This window comes from Pelophylax lessonae (genome assembly GCF_965119305.1).
Source record: "Pelophylax lessonae genome assembly, chromosome: 5".
NCBI lineage: Eukaryota > Metazoa > Chordata > Amphibia > Anura > Ranidae > Pelophylax > Pelophylax lessonae.
This window is the reverse complement of record NC_138772.1, coordinates 487402206-487419783: the sequence shown is the minus strand read 5'-3', so window position 1 is coordinate 487419783 and position 17578 is coordinate 487402206. Positions and strand designations below refer to the sequence as shown.

Sequence of the window (17578 nt, the reverse complement as noted above, 5' to 3'; positions counted from 1 at the left end):
GACGCCCCTCCAGAACTAGACGACCGTGCTGTGGCCATCTTTTGGCTAGAGCGTGGTTGGGAAGTGGTTAATACATCATACATATGTATATACATAGATTCAAAAATTGTTTCTTACCCTTCTATGTCATCATCTGTATTGTAGAAAACCTGTTTGAGAAACAAGTGTAAATTGTTATAAATTGTTTATAAACCAGAGCATATATTTCCATTACTTTAGCTGGCTAAGGCGTGATGGATCAGACTATTATCCTGATTTAGATATAAACCAGAATGTAATAAACATTGATAAAACGCCATCCTGATCCTCATTACAACAGTAACTCGATTAGCGTGTAAAAGAAAGCTTTATAATTTCTTTTTTCTTTTTTTGCTGAGATGGATGGAATAAAACAGAGGAGCTGTTAGTTGGAGGATCGTTACAAGGAAAGAGATCATTCTAGAAACTGACAATGATATTGCTTTCATTATGCAGTCATAATCTTATCACATCTTATAAATTACAGAAGTAGTACGCATTATTGCAAAGAGACGGCTGCGCTTTCCTAGAATTAATTTTATTGATTCTATTTAGATGTTTAATGTTGTCTAATAAACCCTAACAACCTTGATGCTAGAATAAAAAATAGCTGACTTCCCCAGAAAAAATATATATATTTACGTGCATTAAGTGCGTTTACATTTCTTTTTACCGGTAAACATTACTTTAATGAAGAACTCACATGTCCTGGCATTGAATGAAATCCTACACTGAAGGTCAGGGGTGTCAAACTCAATTTCATCGCGGGCCACATTGGCATTATGGTTGCCCTGGTCAGATCTTTACAACTATATATGTTTATCCAGGTTTTCTTTTTTTTCCTCAGAGAATAGGTGCGTGAACTCAATCACGCCCCCTCCCCGACCGAACCACATCGAACAGTGGGTGTGGTCAAATTGCAATGGTACAGTGGGAGGATCTTAAAGGGGCAATAAATACCAGGAATGTATTCTGTGCAGAGTTCAAGGGTACACTATGTACAGAGTGCAGTTTCAGGGCTGCCCATGCACAGTGTGAAGAGTTTCGGGGTGCACTATGCAAGAAGTACAAAGCAGTGGCGGTGGGTGTGTTGGGGGCGCAGGGGCGCCGCCCCCCCATCCATGCATCCGGCCCCCTAATCTACATGCAGGGGTGCCGGACGCATGGAGCTCAATGGGGCTTTTTTTTTTCCATCACCTGATTAGAGCCGAAGGCTCTAAAAGGGTGATGCAAAGGGTGGTCCCGGGGCGCAGAGCAGTGCGCCCTGAACCCACCCATTGTGTGACAATAGCGAATGAAAATTCGCTATTGTCACACGGATCTTCCTCCTGGTCAATCAGGAAGCGCAGCCATTGGCTGGGGAGGAGGCGGGAGCCGGGAGGACTGAAGAGAAGCCACAACGCCGGGGAACTGAAGAAGCCATGAGCCGCCGCTGGACACCAAGAGCTCACCCAGAGGCTGGCCACTGTCATCACCCATGTTGGTAACAAGAGCAGGGCTAGGCAGGAGACAGACACAGATGTGAGGTAAGTGCACTGGTCTCGCACGGGGGGGGGGGGACACGCTTACGCTGGTCACTCTGCATTGAAAGGGGGCATGCTGGCATCTCTGCATTGAAAGGGGGCATGATGGCATCTCTGCATTGAAAGGGGTCATGATGGCATCTCTGCATTGAAAGGGGGCACGCTGGCATCTCTGCATTGAAAGGGGGCACGCTGGCATCTCTGCATTGGAAGGGGGCACGCTGGTCACTGCATTGAAAGGGGGCACGCTGCTCTCTGTGCATTTGAAGGGGGCATGCTGGTCTCTTTGCATTGAAAGGGGGCACGCTATACCTTAATTACTGAAGGCCCCTTTCACACTTTTGTGAGCTCAAAGTCATGCAATTTTTTACAGCGTTTTTTGCTGCAAAGCAATGCCTATTGCGTTTTTCTGTTTGCTCCCCCCCAAAAAAATTTGAGCACCAGCCGCCACTGGTGCAGAGTTCAGGGGTATGATATGTACAGGGTGCAGTTTCAGGGGTGCCCCACACACAGAGGGCAGAGTTCAGGGGTGCGCTGCGTCTCTTCCACAGGCTGTGCACATTTAACTTCCACCCCTCCTTGGCTATGACCAAAGCACCACCCTCCTCTATCCCCCACCTCTTCACACATCTCCCTCCACAGCCCTCAACTCTCTTCCCCCAAAAATCTTCCATGCATCTCACTTCACTTACCTGGCAAGGCTCTAGTACCTCCCAGGACTGTAGGCAGTGCCTACAGCTATCTATTTGCAGGGATATCATTGGTTGGCACCTGTGCAATTGGGCACAGATGGGAATCACAGAGCAGCTTATTCTGTGATGACCTATCCCACCTATGACTACACTGTACCTGCATCTCCCTTGTCCCCGCTGTGAGTGCAGTGAAGGCAGAGATCTGTGAGACCTGCCTAGAGAATAGCTGTCCCTGTAGACACAGAAGGCTTTTGTGTTTATAAGTGACAGAGGTGAGTGGGCAGTGCAGTGTGAGAGATGGTGGTGGTAGAACAAAGTTCCACCACTTTCCACCTCAAAAAAGCCCTGCGTGTAAGGGCCACATGAAAAAGCCTGGCAGGCTGAATTTGGCCCGTAGGCCTTTTGTTTGACACATGTGCTATAGGTGATAACTGGCTGTATGTAATCTTGCTACTGTGCATGCTGCAGATTGTTTATTGATTAAAGTGCTACATTTGCAATACCTGTCCAGTTCTTTGTAAATTTCCAAAGTGAACATCAGGGATGAAGAGGACGGGCTGGGAGTCCAGGTCAGACATGGTTTTGAAGAAGGTGATGTCACTCTTTTTCTGTAGAGGTATGGCTGCCATTTTTGCATCAGGCGCTAGAAGTAAAATAAGCAAACAGAATTTTTGTTAAAACAAACTAATTTCTTCTTTATGTTTTCTTTTTCTGATATTCCTGTATCCAAGGATAAAACTAAAAGAAACATCTTAGAGGTTCTACACTCTTTTCACTCTGGGCAATGAAAGACTTCCCATAAATGAGAATATGAACATGCTTTGAGGTCTGTTTGCAAGGTGCCCTGGGATGTCTTTAGTATCACTTTAGATTTATAATCTTGGTCAACACCAAGTCTACTTTTTGATCTGGAGCTCTGCTGTAGACCTGAGTGTGAAGATAGAGGCAGCAGGCAATTCCATGTATGTTGTGAGATGAGCAGCTGATAGACTTACAGTGAACATTCAGTATATCCCTCTTAAATGCCAAGAGAATCTTCTGTAAGAAAAGGCATAAAAAAAAAAAAACTTACAATTATTTGTGCAAGGTGTTTGTGCCGATGTTGTTTGTGTTTTTCCTTTTTTTCTGTTCTGTTTTCTTTCTTCATCCCTGATTTTTCTCTCTGCTCCCTTAAAATCAAATTAAAAAATAAAAATATAATATCTAGATGAGTGTTTCTCATTCTCAACCTTTTTTCAGTCAAGGCACCCTTCAAATTATGAACAATCTCGAAGCACCCTTTATAAATTATGGACAATTTCATAGCACCCTTTAAAAATTAAGGACAATCTCATAGCACCCTTTAAAAATTAAGGACAATCTCATAGCACCCTTTAAAAATTAAGGACAATCTCGAGGCAACCCATTCAAAAATGTAAAAACTATTCTAATATATAATATATAATAATAATATAACGCAGCAACATCCACAAGTCCAGTAGAACACCCAACATTAGAGGTAATTTATTTTTCCAAAGCAAATACACGTTTGCAAACTAGTACTGACTAGTATTCCAATGTTTCTCCATCACTTAGATAATGTGACCCCACCGCTGATGGAAAGGGGCAGGGGAGGGTCAATCAAGGATGCTATGCAGATGATGGACATCCTCCTTATTAACTCATGATGCCATTGGTTGTTAGGACGCTGGCAGCTTGAAGGCTGTAATGGTGCACAATGAAAACCCGTGTCTTAGTGTAACTAAAAGGCAGCCTTAACCCACACACTGGCTTGTATACAATTTTTGGGCAATTTTTAGGCATTTGCCAAGGCGCCCCTGAAGAAACCTCAGGGCATCCTGATTGAAAAAGGCTCACTTAGACAATACATGTTTGAGAACTGTTTTACTAGGTTTTTCATCTACAAGAAATAATACTGGAAATATCATTTGTGTGTATCTGGTGTTACAGATAAGAAATATGACAAATAGTCCACACCTAACTAAATGTGGGTTGGCCCTCATTGCCCTCATGTTCAATGCAGGACTGCTGGCATTGTATGTATGTGGTGACGTCAGAGAGCTGCAACCAGCCAAGCATCAAATAGAAACAGCCTTAGGGAACTGATCACACAGAAAGGAGGAAGCTTGCAGGAGTAAGGAATAAGTTAAGACTTTTTGAAGAAGAATTCCAGGTATGCATACTTAATACATAGTTACATTGGCCCAGCTTGTTCCAATGTAACTATGCATATACCATATCTGGCTGATGCCCCTGAAAGCTGAAAATCACTGTAGTGGACACCGCTACTCCAATGATCTCCACTTGCTTTGGGGTTCCCTGCTGAGCGTCTGGCCTGCTGCATTCTGAACACAGGAGGTTTGCCGTTCTGCACCAGCACCATTCACAGAATGCATTGCATTTCTTTGATTCGACAAGTGGAGAGGTGGGGTGGTGACCCAGAAGCAAGTGGAGATCAATGGAGTAGGGAGTGCATCTACTTCTGTTATTTCCAATTTCCAGGAAGATGGCATGGTATCTGCATAGTTACATTTTTCCAAGGCGGACCAATGTAACTGTGTATGAAATATTCATACCTGGAATTCTTCTTTAAGTTCTTCCTTTCCCCTCATACCAAACAAGCATTTACCCCATGCAGTGAGAGAAGGGGTGGGGGGACTCTACTGCACACATCAATTTAACAGTAGCTGTTTTTTTGGGGTTTTTTTTTGCTGTTTGTGTCCCATTGGGGAGGTCTCCCTTCACTTCCTGTCCTGTAGATGCAACAGGAATTGAGAGGAAATCTCTACAAAGTTAGGATATTTAACCTTTTAGACAGTTGTCACCAGAATAGACGTCCCCATTGAGGGATATACCATACCATTACCCATCTGATAACAATGCTAAGATTTTGGACTTCAAAGGGGACATCAGAACACAACAGCTCAGCGGGGGAGATCGCTGTACTAACGTCAGATCGTTAGTACAGCAGCTCCGACCGGAGCTGACATTTTTTTTTTCAATCAATCCATTAATAGTGTGTATCAGGCTTAATTGTAACTGCTCAGCAATCTGCCAATGATACTATTAGCTACTGACTGAATGTAAGAATACTGCATTATCTTCTGCTACAGTATGTTCATTGTTACCTTATCACAGAAGACCTTGATCTGGCAGTAGGCCCGATGAATTGGCTTGTTGCTGCGGTTATTATAGCTGTATGTGTCAATCTGAATCATGAGAGGAAGACCTTTCACCCCTTTCTGAGAGGAGAAATCAGTACTGAGACAGTTCACGGTGATGAAAATCTGAGGAGGAAAAAAAAACCATTGAGATCAAATAAATTGTGTCTACAAAGATGTACGAAAACAGTGAATCTAGATAAAGTGAGCACATTGGATCCCAGGGGGGCTATTTAGACATTTGTTTAAACAAAATGTACACGATTTTCACCTAAAACTCACACATTTCTCTAATTGGATTGACTTGGATCCTGGGTTAAAGGTATGTGAAAAGATTTATGGATAGGCCCTCAGGTGTCATCTGCTAGGTAGAACATGTAAGCCAAATCAGTGTTGGCTACGAAACCCACAAGACAACTTGATGGGCCCTGACCCTAAATGGACACCATTAGCATGTATGACGCATATAAAACATAAACATCAGAATTTATTGTGTCTAAATGGAGAAGCTCAAACACTCATAAAATAGATTATTGGATATGTACAGCGTAAACTAGCAGGGTGTCACACAGTCAACTGATGCATCCTCAGCGAAGACCAGGCACTCCTTAAAGTGGGAAATATGATAACTATTTGCACCCAGTCAGTTTGAGGTAAGCCTTATAAATAAAGCTCCCCATCCTCCATTTTTTCTCCCTCTTACCTGTAATGGAGGGTTGTCAAAAATGTAAGGAGGGGTGGGCTCATCCCAGGCTCACCTGCCTTCTGCTTATCCGTTATAATGCATGTGCTTCTACTATAAAGGCTCTCAAAAATGTATAGAGTTAGGACTGCAGATAATACTGGGTTGCCTTGTCACAGCCTCTGCAGCTCACGCATGTATTTGCAAATGTGTGCAAACAAAACCCCTGTTTTTAACGCAAACTGTTAGGTTAATTCGGTTGGTTGCAGGCTGGCTGGGTTAAGGGAAGACCTGATGACTTATCAAGAAAATTTTATGGAAAAATGTTCTCAGGCATATCAAACATGGTGCCCAGAGAACTGGCCCATAGTATTGATGACAATTGAATACAACTCAATTGATTGTATAACTACTCATACATTTGTATAAAAAAGATTTATTTAATGTTGTCTAAAAAACAATGAATTTTACACACTGACATTACACAACATACAAGAAATCAATACATGACCAACAAGGTAATGACAATTCAAGGTTATTTGACAAGTAAGATCCTCCTTATATTAGTGTGGGGCTGTGAGGCCACCACTCGAATCCTTGCCCGACATGTTTCGCTATACAAAGCTTCTTCAGGGGCGGATTAACTCGATGAAGAAATCATTACTGTCAATTAACTTGTCATTTGATGATTAAATGCAAGTATGGAGGAGATGGGAGTAGACCAAAATGGCAAAAAACGTACTGCTTGGATTTTGCTTGTGTTCTGTCTGGAAAAAGCCAAACCCTAATATTCTCGTGTTTCAATTGACTGCAGAAATGTTCTCAGCCACCTCATAGGACTGCTGTAAGCAAAGCCCTATAAACGTAAGGATAAAAGCGTCTCCCCAGGCATAAATCACTGATCTTATGATATTGCCGCCAAGCTTCCATCTCCTCATTTTTTTTTATACAAATGTATGAGTAGTTATACAATTTTGAGTATGATACCAGTAAAGTCCCCCTAAGCCCACACTTTACCAATGCCCAACAGTAGGAATTGGTATTACTAGACTAGTACAATTGGGATGTAGGTATCTTTGAAGTAACATTATCATACTCCATAAAGCACAATCCAATTAAAATACAACTCAATTGATATCATACAAGCACATGCTATTTGAAAAATCTTTTCCTTATTATTATACATCCTCTGGGGCTAGTGTCCCCTTTCCTCCTCTTTCTTCCTGCGTCATTCATGAAATTTTATGAGCACACTAGTGACTCTGTCTATAAAAGTCACCCAGGAGAAGAAAGGCCTATTACAGAATTATAGCAATGATAATGATTGTGGCAGATGTTTATTGTACTTTAATGAATCTTTTCACCTACTACACCACACCTTGGCAGCCCATTAGAAATAGTCAGGATGTTGGGTGTAGAACTAACTCTTTTAAGAATGATTTAGAAGATTTATGACCACAGCATGATGTATGCCTAAGCAAATAGTATAGAGACTGGTGTGTCAACAGGACGAGCCCAGGGTAACGTTATGCAAAACTCAACCATGGTAATTACTTACCACAAACTATACAGTTCTTTGGGCAGCAAGGGGTCCTATTTTCTTTTCCTGGTTGTATTCATTTTCACAACAGACCCTATTCTAGACCGATTTCTACATAGCATTACATACATACAGTTGTTACATCGTTAGTGAAAAAAGACACAAGTTCATCTAGTTCAACCAATTTCAATGGAGATTACAGTATCTTGCAATATTCAAATAATACAATTAGGACATAAGTGGGAACTGCTCCAATACCCTTAGAGGAACTTAGCTCTGTACTCAGTGATAACAACTTTACAATAGGTGTGCGCAGCCTATTGCATTAGGGTGTGCACCCCAAAGCTCGAACACACGTCCCGTTCTCTGTGACCACAGCTGCACTGAACAGTGAATGAATGGGAAGTGCTCTGGGCTGAGCTTCCTCCTGTTCATTCACAAACTGAAGCACTATAAACACTATAAACACAGTTTACTGTGCTTCAGTTATAAATAAACACAGTGAATGAGTCTGTTTACTATGTTCATTTAGAAAAGGAAGGGGTTGGTGAATTACATATTCACTAGCCCCTTCCCCCCTCTTTATTGTGAAGCATCCCCCGCAACTACCAAGGGAAGAGGAGGGAAGCCAGCAGCATTGCGGGGGGGGGGGGGCAACATGACGGGAAGCCCAGGCTGTAGGTAGTCAGCATCACATAGAGTGATTAAGGCACACCTGGCACCCCCCCCCCCCCCCTTGTGCACCCCTAGGTGCAGTGACCATGCAGGGAGTTCTGTAACAATGTACCTGTGGTTTTTATGAGGCTTAAAAGTGAATTTATCCTTTTATTTTAGGAAATAAATCAATGTTTTTTAAAAACTCACTAAAAGGTATACATCGGTGCATTTAAGTGTATGTATACCTAAAATCAATTTTGGCATCCTGTTTGGCATACAGATTTCTTAAGCAATTGGTTGCAATGTTACCACCAGTAACACCACTTTCTGCTGAAAGCTAATACTAAAGCTGACTATACACATTAAACAATGAACAATTGTAGTGAACAATTTTTTTTTAAAAGCACCAGGGACACTACTTACCTGCAATGAAGTATTCCCCATGTGCTGGTGGCTGCTGTACAAAGTGGAATTCCTCAGTCTCCTGTCCCGGGACACATTTGCAGCAGTGATCTTCTAGTGCAGCGATGATTAATATCAGCGGCTGTGCCTGCGTTTGTCAAAATTGACAACTACCCTTTCTGCCCCCGTGCTCCATTTATAGCACCTGTACTATAGGTTCCCACAGTGCAAAGGCTTCTGTAATTGGGGGACAGTGGATGAATGAAAGGTCCACCTCCTCCAGTCATGAAATGCTTTGCATTGTGGGAACTTATAACATTGGCGGACAGTGGTTAAATGAAAGGTCCACCTCCTCCAGTCATCAAATGCTTTGCATTGTGGGAACTTTTAACAAGGGTGCTAAAAATGGAACAAACTGTGGCCATCAGCACATGGGACACACTTCATTGCAGGTAAGTAGTGTCCCTGGAGCTGTTAAAAAAAAAAAAATCACTAAACTTCATTATTGTCAGCCTGCCCTGTGTAGTCCTTCAGTTAGCCATTGGGCTGATTCAGGTCAATCAGATAGGCAGCCCAACAGGCAACTGAAGGAGCTTGTAAGATTGCCAATTAAAAAGCTTTAAAATATTCACATGAAGTTAGGTGGTTGACCGTTGGCAAGGCAACAACTATCAGACCTCTGTGGGTCTCCCAGCTTTAAAAGTCCCCTCAAGACAAAGCTAAATAGAAGGGCAAATACCTAGTGAGTTGGTACCTGGTAGGTTAATACTTTCTGCTTTACAGGTACAGATTTTAATAAGTCTTCATAGTTTGATGACAGGGTAAGCTGCAGAAGTCTCTTCTGTTCCCCTCTCTGATTTAGTTACCCTTTGTTATTGGGGCCTGACTGTCTTCGACCTCATGGCTAAACTCCGTTGATTGACAATCTCATTTGGCATGGCTGAACCTAACTGTCAGGGAAAGTCGGGTCCCAGGAACCAAGTTTCAGGTGAGTTACTAAAAATATTGAGGGTCTTTATTCACATGGTTTGGGGTGCCCAAACCTGTATAGGTATAGGTATTGGAGGGAGGTCCTTGATACCATGAATTTGGTTTTTGGGACATCTCTAGACCTAGACCCAGAATTATGTGTGTTGGGCTATGGGGAAAGGAATGTGGGGACAGGTAATAAACAGATAGCAATGTCAAGGTGCCTATTCCAAGCAAGAAAACTGAACGCACAGAGATGGTTGGCGCAAGCTCCCCCGACTAGTGTGGAGTGGGTAAAGGTTGTCAATGATACAATATGGAAGGAGAAGTTTAGATATATAAAACGAGGAAATTTAAAGAAATATGAAAAGATGTGGAAACCTTGGTTAGATGTAAACCGGCATAGCCTCTAGTGGGACAGGAGAACATAAGCAAGCGGCTAGGGAGAAGACGTCCGAATGAAGTAGGAATAGATGGTGTAATGATTACGTCTAAAAGATATATTGGGGGTATCTCTTTTAAGTCAAAGTTGTATTCAAACAGATTATTAATGGGTTATAGTAAATAAATAGATTGTGAAATGGGAAAACTGAGATATAAAGAATGTGGTGCTTTTTTTAATGATAATTAAATAACTGGAAAATGTATGTGGTGAGTGGGTGGGATAAATGGGGTCTGAGGGATGTATGGGTAATTGGGAAATGTATGTATGTATTATGTATGAAAATTGAATGAGAAATGTAAATGTAGTAGAGGGTGGAGAAAGTGTTGGTTGAAAGCTTTATGTATAAATGAAAAATGTTTTCAATAAAGAATACTTGAACAAAAAAAAAATATTGAAGGTCAGGATGTGAGCCAAGCAGCAAGCATATTCAGAGTGAGAAGTCAGCAATGGTCACCTCCATGCAGCCTTCATGACAGGTTTCTTTTCAAAGTTAAAATTGGAGTACAGTTTTACTTTAATATATTTTATATACACAACCAGCAATATCATGGATTATGTATACACAGCAATATAGGTTCACAAAAAAAAAAAAAAAAAAAAGAAGAATATATATATATATATATATATATATATATATATATATATATATATATATATATATATATATATATATATATATATATTTTTTTTTTTTTATTAACTTATATTGCTGTGTATACATAATCCGTGATATATATATATATATATATATATATACACATATTCAAATAAAAATTGTACGCGCGCTCGCCCCCAGGAGCGCTCCCGCTCATGTCGGTTCGTGCAGCCGAGCCAGCCTACTGCAGTATACCTTTTGCTGGCGGTCGGCAAGTGGTTAAATGACACACTGACACAATGCAGATAGGTTTTAACTCCTTAGCTTGGCCTTACTCAAGAAAATGGCTTGAAAAGAGTATTAATCAACTAGGCCCTGCATAAACAACCAGGGCTCAGTTGAAATAACACTAGAGGACAGTGAATAACAAGGTATAATAATAACAAGTAAATACACCAAATGTACACAGTATTTTACGGTAAGTGAATGAATCTTTCCAAAAGCTATAAATTGCTATGAGGAATGCTTTTACTAAAGGGAAACCCTGGGCTAGCCTAGATTACCTGTATCCTAATGAGAGATGAGGTAATCTAGATACCAGTAACGTGTCCCCTTTAAGAGCAATGATATAGCAATGTTCAGTATGCAAGGCCTTGCTAAGATCTTCAGCGGCAGTTGGAGCTCAAAAAACAAATGATTCCTTATAGTAGCACAATGTGAAACAGTCAATGCAGAATAGCTGATTCTGATTAATAATGATCCACTAACTGATGTAGAGTGTCTTTGTTCAGTGTTTAAGAGAAACTGTAGCAACTGGTAACTGGACTCTGAGCAGGAGCTCTCTCACCAATACTGATGTCCCTCCTATGAGTTCTGGAAGAACACGCAGCAGCAACTCTCCACATTGTGGGACACTGAGATGGCTGCGCTCTGCTGTTTCAGTGAGTCCCGCCGACTCCATTCAATCAGCAATGCTGCTGGGATGTCCGTGATGCAGCGATGGTCATCTGTCCAACCTGCGTTGAGTCCGCAGATAGCTGGGTGGTGTGCAGTAGGCTGTAGTCCTCTCCCTCTGCGGCAGACTGATGCACACACTATGGATCCTGGGAAGCAAGAGAGCGTGGGCCTGTTCAGCAGATTCCTTTATAGTCTCTCCCACAATTCTCCCCTGGAGGCCATGGCCTGCTGGGAATTATAGTTCCTAAACAGTTCAGCAGTGCAGTAATATCCTTGCAGAAGACTACAGTTCCCACGATGCCTTTCTTCTAGTCTCAGGAGTACGATGCATGAAATCTGAGACCGACACTAGGGGAGTATAGAGACAGTCTGAGAGACCAAAGGTAAGTCTGCAGTGTCAGATAATGGTAGTCCGCTCCTGGCTACATCTAGAATATAAATTATGCCAAAATGTGATGCGCCAGAGATACACAAATCATAAAGTGATGACTGAAAATACAATAAGTCACATCCAGTTCATAAGGCACACAGCAATGTGTGTGCTTCCAATAAAGTGATAATAATGTCCCCGTGTCCAGTTAAAAAAATGAATCCAGTGATGAAGAACAACTTGTGAACACCAATAGTGTGAATCCCTCCACCAGGTGAATTAGCCTCTCACCTTCCTATAGGACCCAAGCGGGCCAGCAATCACATGTAACATGGATCAGACTTCCAGGAAAGAGCCTAACTGTGTTGCACAGCGCTGCCATAGAACAGGTCCTCCCCGGCTCTCCCACACTGTCAGCTTCCTCGGCTCCCACTGGTTACTTCTCCACCAGGTCATGTGACTTTGATGTCAGCGAGCTACGAGGAGGTGGTTGGGTCAAAACTTTTCACCTTTCAGAGGCAGCCCTCCATTGGTTAGTGCTAGAATGTGGACGGAAGGAATACAGGCTGTTGCTAGGGTAACCCAGAGAGCTGATAACAGGAAGTCGCCCTGTGTCATGCAGACTTCTCCAGCTTTTACATTCTAGCACTAACCAATGGAGGGCTGCCTCTGAAAGGTGAAAAGTTTTGACCCAACCACCTCCTCGTAGCTCGCTGACATCAAAGTCACATGACCTGGTGGAGAAGTAACCAGTGGGAGCCGAGGAAGCTGACAGTGTGGGAGAGCCGGGGAGGACCTGTTCTATGGCAGCGCTGTGCAACACAGTTAGGCTCTTTCCTGGAAGTCTGATCCATGTTACATGTGATTGCTGGCCCGCTTGGGTCCTATAGGAAGGTGAGAGGCTAATTCACCTGGTGGAGGGATTCACACTATTGGTGTTCACAAGTTGTTCTTCATCACTGGATTCATTTTTTTAACTGGACACGGGGACATTATTATCACTTTATTGGAAGCACACACATTGCTGTGTGCCTTATGAACTGGATGTGACTTATTGTATTTTCAGTCATCACTTTATGATTTGTGTATCTCTGGCGCATCACATTTTGGCATAATTTAGAGTTTATTGTGATTTGTGAAACACGATTGGTGCATGCTGCCGGACACCATTATTATTAATGTTTATGCTATACTCATATGCACTTGATTTATGCACAGTAAATTGGTGTTGAGTTAATTTATCACATATATTTGGTTTGCGCTGATAGCTTTTTGATATTTTACATCTAGAATAGATGCAGTATGTACATGCCCTACGTCTATTTTTCAGTTATAGGCTCAGACTTGGGAGAACCAACAAAGCACCTCCATTCTGGCCCATTGCCAGTCTCTCATTTAAAACTCTTTCTAAAGTAATTTTCAAATAACTGGGATGACAAATACGACCTGTACAAAACACCATGAAGTGCACAGACTTCATCAATTACCTGTAGTAAATGTTCTGCTAGATGCATTTTCCATGGATTGCAAATCTGAAAGCACCATCTACTGGCTGTAAGGACGTAGTGCGCACCAAAGAGATTGCAGATTGTGAAATTACACCATTAGAGCTTCTACATGTGGCAATGTAGGTGCAACACATAGTCTCAGAAGGAAGGTCTGCAAAGCACATTGACCTAACTATTGTTTTGGGAAACCAATGGTTAATAAAAGGACCCCCTATAGTGCATTTGCATTGCCTAATCAACATAAAAAAAAAGTTCTTACATCTGTATTATAAAATCATGGAAAAAGAAGAAAGGTATGGGGTGCTGGGCAGGGCTGCCAACCATCCGTAAATTTAGAGACAGTGTGTACATTTTAGGCAATTTATAGACTGTCCGTAAATGTCTGACAGCAGCCATCCGTAATGGTAAATAAGGTAATGGACTGGCTTTTGAACTTGGCATGCTTTTGGAACTTTCCTCCTTGCACATCCATTACAGAATCAAAGAGCTTAGTGAATGTTACGAAGCTTCAGTTTATTAAGAATACCCAATCAGGTGCAAGGAAAACAAAAACAAAACAAAACATTTTTTGCTTGCAGGTGATTGGTTGATGAGAATCAACAGAGCTTCACCTCATTCACTAAGCTCTAAGGAAAATAGGTGCAGCTGCACTTGCAAAGTGCACAGTCTGTTTGCCTTTAGCAAATCAACCCCAAAGTCATGCAGAATCAAGAGGGCCGCTTGGTCAACTTGGATAATGTGTCTGTCTCTTCAAAGTGATGACAACTCAGGCTAAAACACCCAGTAGCATCTGATATCATTAGAATGCCCCAGAGGAGAGCTCTTCCTGCCCTCCCTGCCCTCTCACACTGTTACTGAGTCTCAGTTTTTACTTTTTGTTTTTTACCTTTGCTGACCGAGCTACAGCCGAATGATGGCTACAGTGCAGTCGCACATTTACACGAGGGCGTCTATTGATGTCCTCCCAGAACCCTGCCCCTCCGGGGTGCTAATCAGGCAGGCTCTGTGATTGTTGTGTCCTTTGGACACAGCTGACCACAGATCAAGGTAAAGGACCAATCACAGCTGATCACATGTAAACAAATGTCGGTTATTGTCATTTCCTTTTCTCAGTGCTGTTACTGTCTATCCTGCGACAGGGCACATTTCTGCTGATAATCAAGTCACTGATCATTAGTACCTTTATTATCAGTGCAGCCCTATCAGTGCTGCCTCATCAGTGCAGCATATCAGTGCCCATCAGTGCAGCATATCAGTACCCATCAGTGCCACCTATCATTGCCCATCAGTGCCTCCTCATCAGTGTTCATCAGTGCAGCTTTAACAGTACAGCCTCATCAGTGCCCATCAATGCAGACTCATCAGTGCCCATCAGTGCAGCCTCATCAGTGCTCATCAATGCAGCATATCAGTGACATCAGTGCAGCATATCAGTGCCCATCAGTGCCACCTATCATTGCCCACCAGTGCCGCCTTATTAGTGCCCATCAGTGCGGCTTTATCAGTGCAGCCTCATCAGTGCCCATGAATGCAGACTCATCAGTGCCCATCAGTGAAGCCCCATCACCACACATCAATGAAGAAAAAAAATTACTTATTTGCAAAATTGTATAACAGAAACAAAAAAAAAAAAAAAAAAATGTTTGGTCTTTTTTCATTTGTTTAGCCAAAACTAAAAAATCCAGTGGTGATTAAATATCACCAAAAGAATACTTTATCTGTCTCAAAAATATGATAAAAATGTCATATAAGTACAGTGTTGCATTATAAATGTGATAACGCTGAGAGCTGAAAATTGGCCCGAGCAGGAAGATGGTGAAAGTGCCCAACAGGCAAGTGGTTAGGGCTGGCCATACACGGATCGAATCTTGGCCTGTTCAGCAGGAATCAGCAAAGATTTGAACCATGGGTGGGCAAGCTAAATGTACCAAGATGATCTATTAATCAACTTGGGTACAACCAGCTGCCGGATTTGCTTGCCATCTTCAAAAGCGGCTGCTATAGCCGATAGCGATAATCGCTGTCTTCTCCTGGCAGGGAAGGCTCCCCCCCTGCCCGCTCCCACCCGTTGCTGGGAGAAGACAATTGCTCGGCAGGAGTGATTTCCTCATCAACACTGTCTGTGTTGATAGGGGAATTGTGCAAATTTCTTTCCTGCATCCAAAAGAAAAAGGTTTCTTGCACCCTCTATGCCTTAGTAAACCTGTCACAAACCTGATCAATTGAAGCTGAGATTAGGGCTCCAGTCACATAAAGCCATTTCAGATTGTGGGCAGGATTGCTGCGATTCTGCCCGCAATTCCAAACCATTGCAAGTCTTATACTTCTTTTGGGCGTCAGGTGTCCCACGATTCTGTTTGTGCGATTTTACCGCGATTCATTGGGTGACAATTGTGGCAAAATCGTGCCGCGTTTGGGGTGCCATTGCATGTCACGGGAATCGTTCAGGCGTCCCGCAACTTGCAATGGTTTGGAATCGCAGGCAGAATCGCCGCAATTCTGCCCGCGATCCGAAACACCTATATGTGAACGGAGCCATAAATGATAATACATAATAAGATGTCATCTATAAAGCGCTGTCGTGACCATTAGATTCAAAAATTTGGGATGCTTCCAGCAACTATATCCCATCATTCTAACTAGAAGGCTTTTTATATATCTGTGTGTCTAATCCCATTCTTGTTAATTTATTTTAATAATTTACAGAGCCTCATATTACTTCCAAGAAAAGCACAAGGAACCTGAAAGGAAAGCATACAACCAGTTGTGGATTTGTGTTGGGTAAACATCATTATGTATGTTTATACAATAATGAAGCTGCATATCTGCGGAGGGGTGGGGTGCCTTCCAACCAAGTAAAAACACGCTCGTCGCTTTACTCACCCACTACAAATGAGGTGTAATTGTCCTCAGTGGAATGAACTCTTCTCCTAACGGGTTACTACAAGGCCCATAGACATGACACGTCAAAAGACTATTTGAATACCCAAACAAAACGTTAATGTTTGGCATTTCACTAATTGCACTACTGGGACACATACACACAGTGCTGGAACCCGGGCTCTCTACCTTTCCCTCTATCCTGGCTATTGGACACTTTCATGAGGTCAGCTTTAAGGCTAGCCATACACGCTTAGAATTTCATTTGAATATGTTTATATTTGAAATATTTATTTTATTTTATAAGGGTTAAGGGGGACAAATAATCAGGGCTGGAACAAAGGAGGGGGCATGAGGGACATGTGCCTTTCGCCCTCTCTCCCCTTGTCGTGTGAGGGGAAGGAGAAGCTGCCTTCATTCCAGGCTGCACTGTGTGTGTGATCTGTGAGTACAAGGAGGAGGGGGACAACTCAGCCCCATACCTCACTTCTCCTCTGCAGATCCCCTTAGTCTCCTCCCTCTCTTACACTACAATTACATTTTTTATTTGCAAGAATGTGCGCAAATTCATGTGCATTCCTGCAACACACAAGAACACACAGCACTTTTGCAGGGGTTTGGTGGTGCTATTAATTCTTACCAGCAAACCACATGCCCCGCTAACATGCATGCTTTCACCCTCATTCACCTGCGCCAAAACATATGCCAAAACAAAGTACCATGTGTCCCCGGTCGCAATATTTAAAAAGGGTCATGCTTTTCTTTTATGCATTTTTCATGCAAATAAAGTCCTTTGAAATGAATAGACTGCACTAAACATGCCAACAGAAAATGCACATAGCATAGGCGCAAATGGAGCCTTAGAGCTAGTTTACACTTGCAGCAGCCCTCTGAAGAGCAATTCACATTGGATCTCTTTTTAGAGAGTGATGGAGAGGTAGTGAGGAGGCATTATGTCATCCCACTGATAGTTCTGCTCAGGCCGATACCAGCGATGTGGTCACATTTTTTCCCCAGTGACACTGATGCAGTGACATTTTTCTTTTTTTCCCTTACAGTGACACCACTGGCACAGGGACATTTATTTCTTACAGTGATCCCACTGACACAGGGACATTTATTCCTTACAGTGACACCACTGACACAGGGACATTTATTCCTTACAGTGACACCACTGAC

General features: G+C 42.4%; 1 protein-coding gene across 1 annotated transcript in view; it reads right to left on the bottom strand.

The window, feature by feature from the left end:
* The window catches only part of GRHL2 (grainyhead like transcription factor 2), a 130729-nt gene that overhangs the window by 19515 nt on the left and 93636 nt on the right, over positions 1-17578 (bottom strand). The window contains exons 9-12 of the mRNA XM_082258714.1: positions 5362-5520; positions 3306-3402; positions 2737-2876; positions 118-149 (exon numbers count right to left, since the gene is read on the bottom strand). Of these exons, the coding sequence (XP_082114840.1) occupies positions 118-149; positions 2737-2876; positions 3306-3402; positions 5362-5520 (428 nt within the window). The remainder of the gene's footprint in view (positions 1-117; positions 150-2736; positions 2877-3305; positions 3403-5361; positions 5521-17578) is intronic.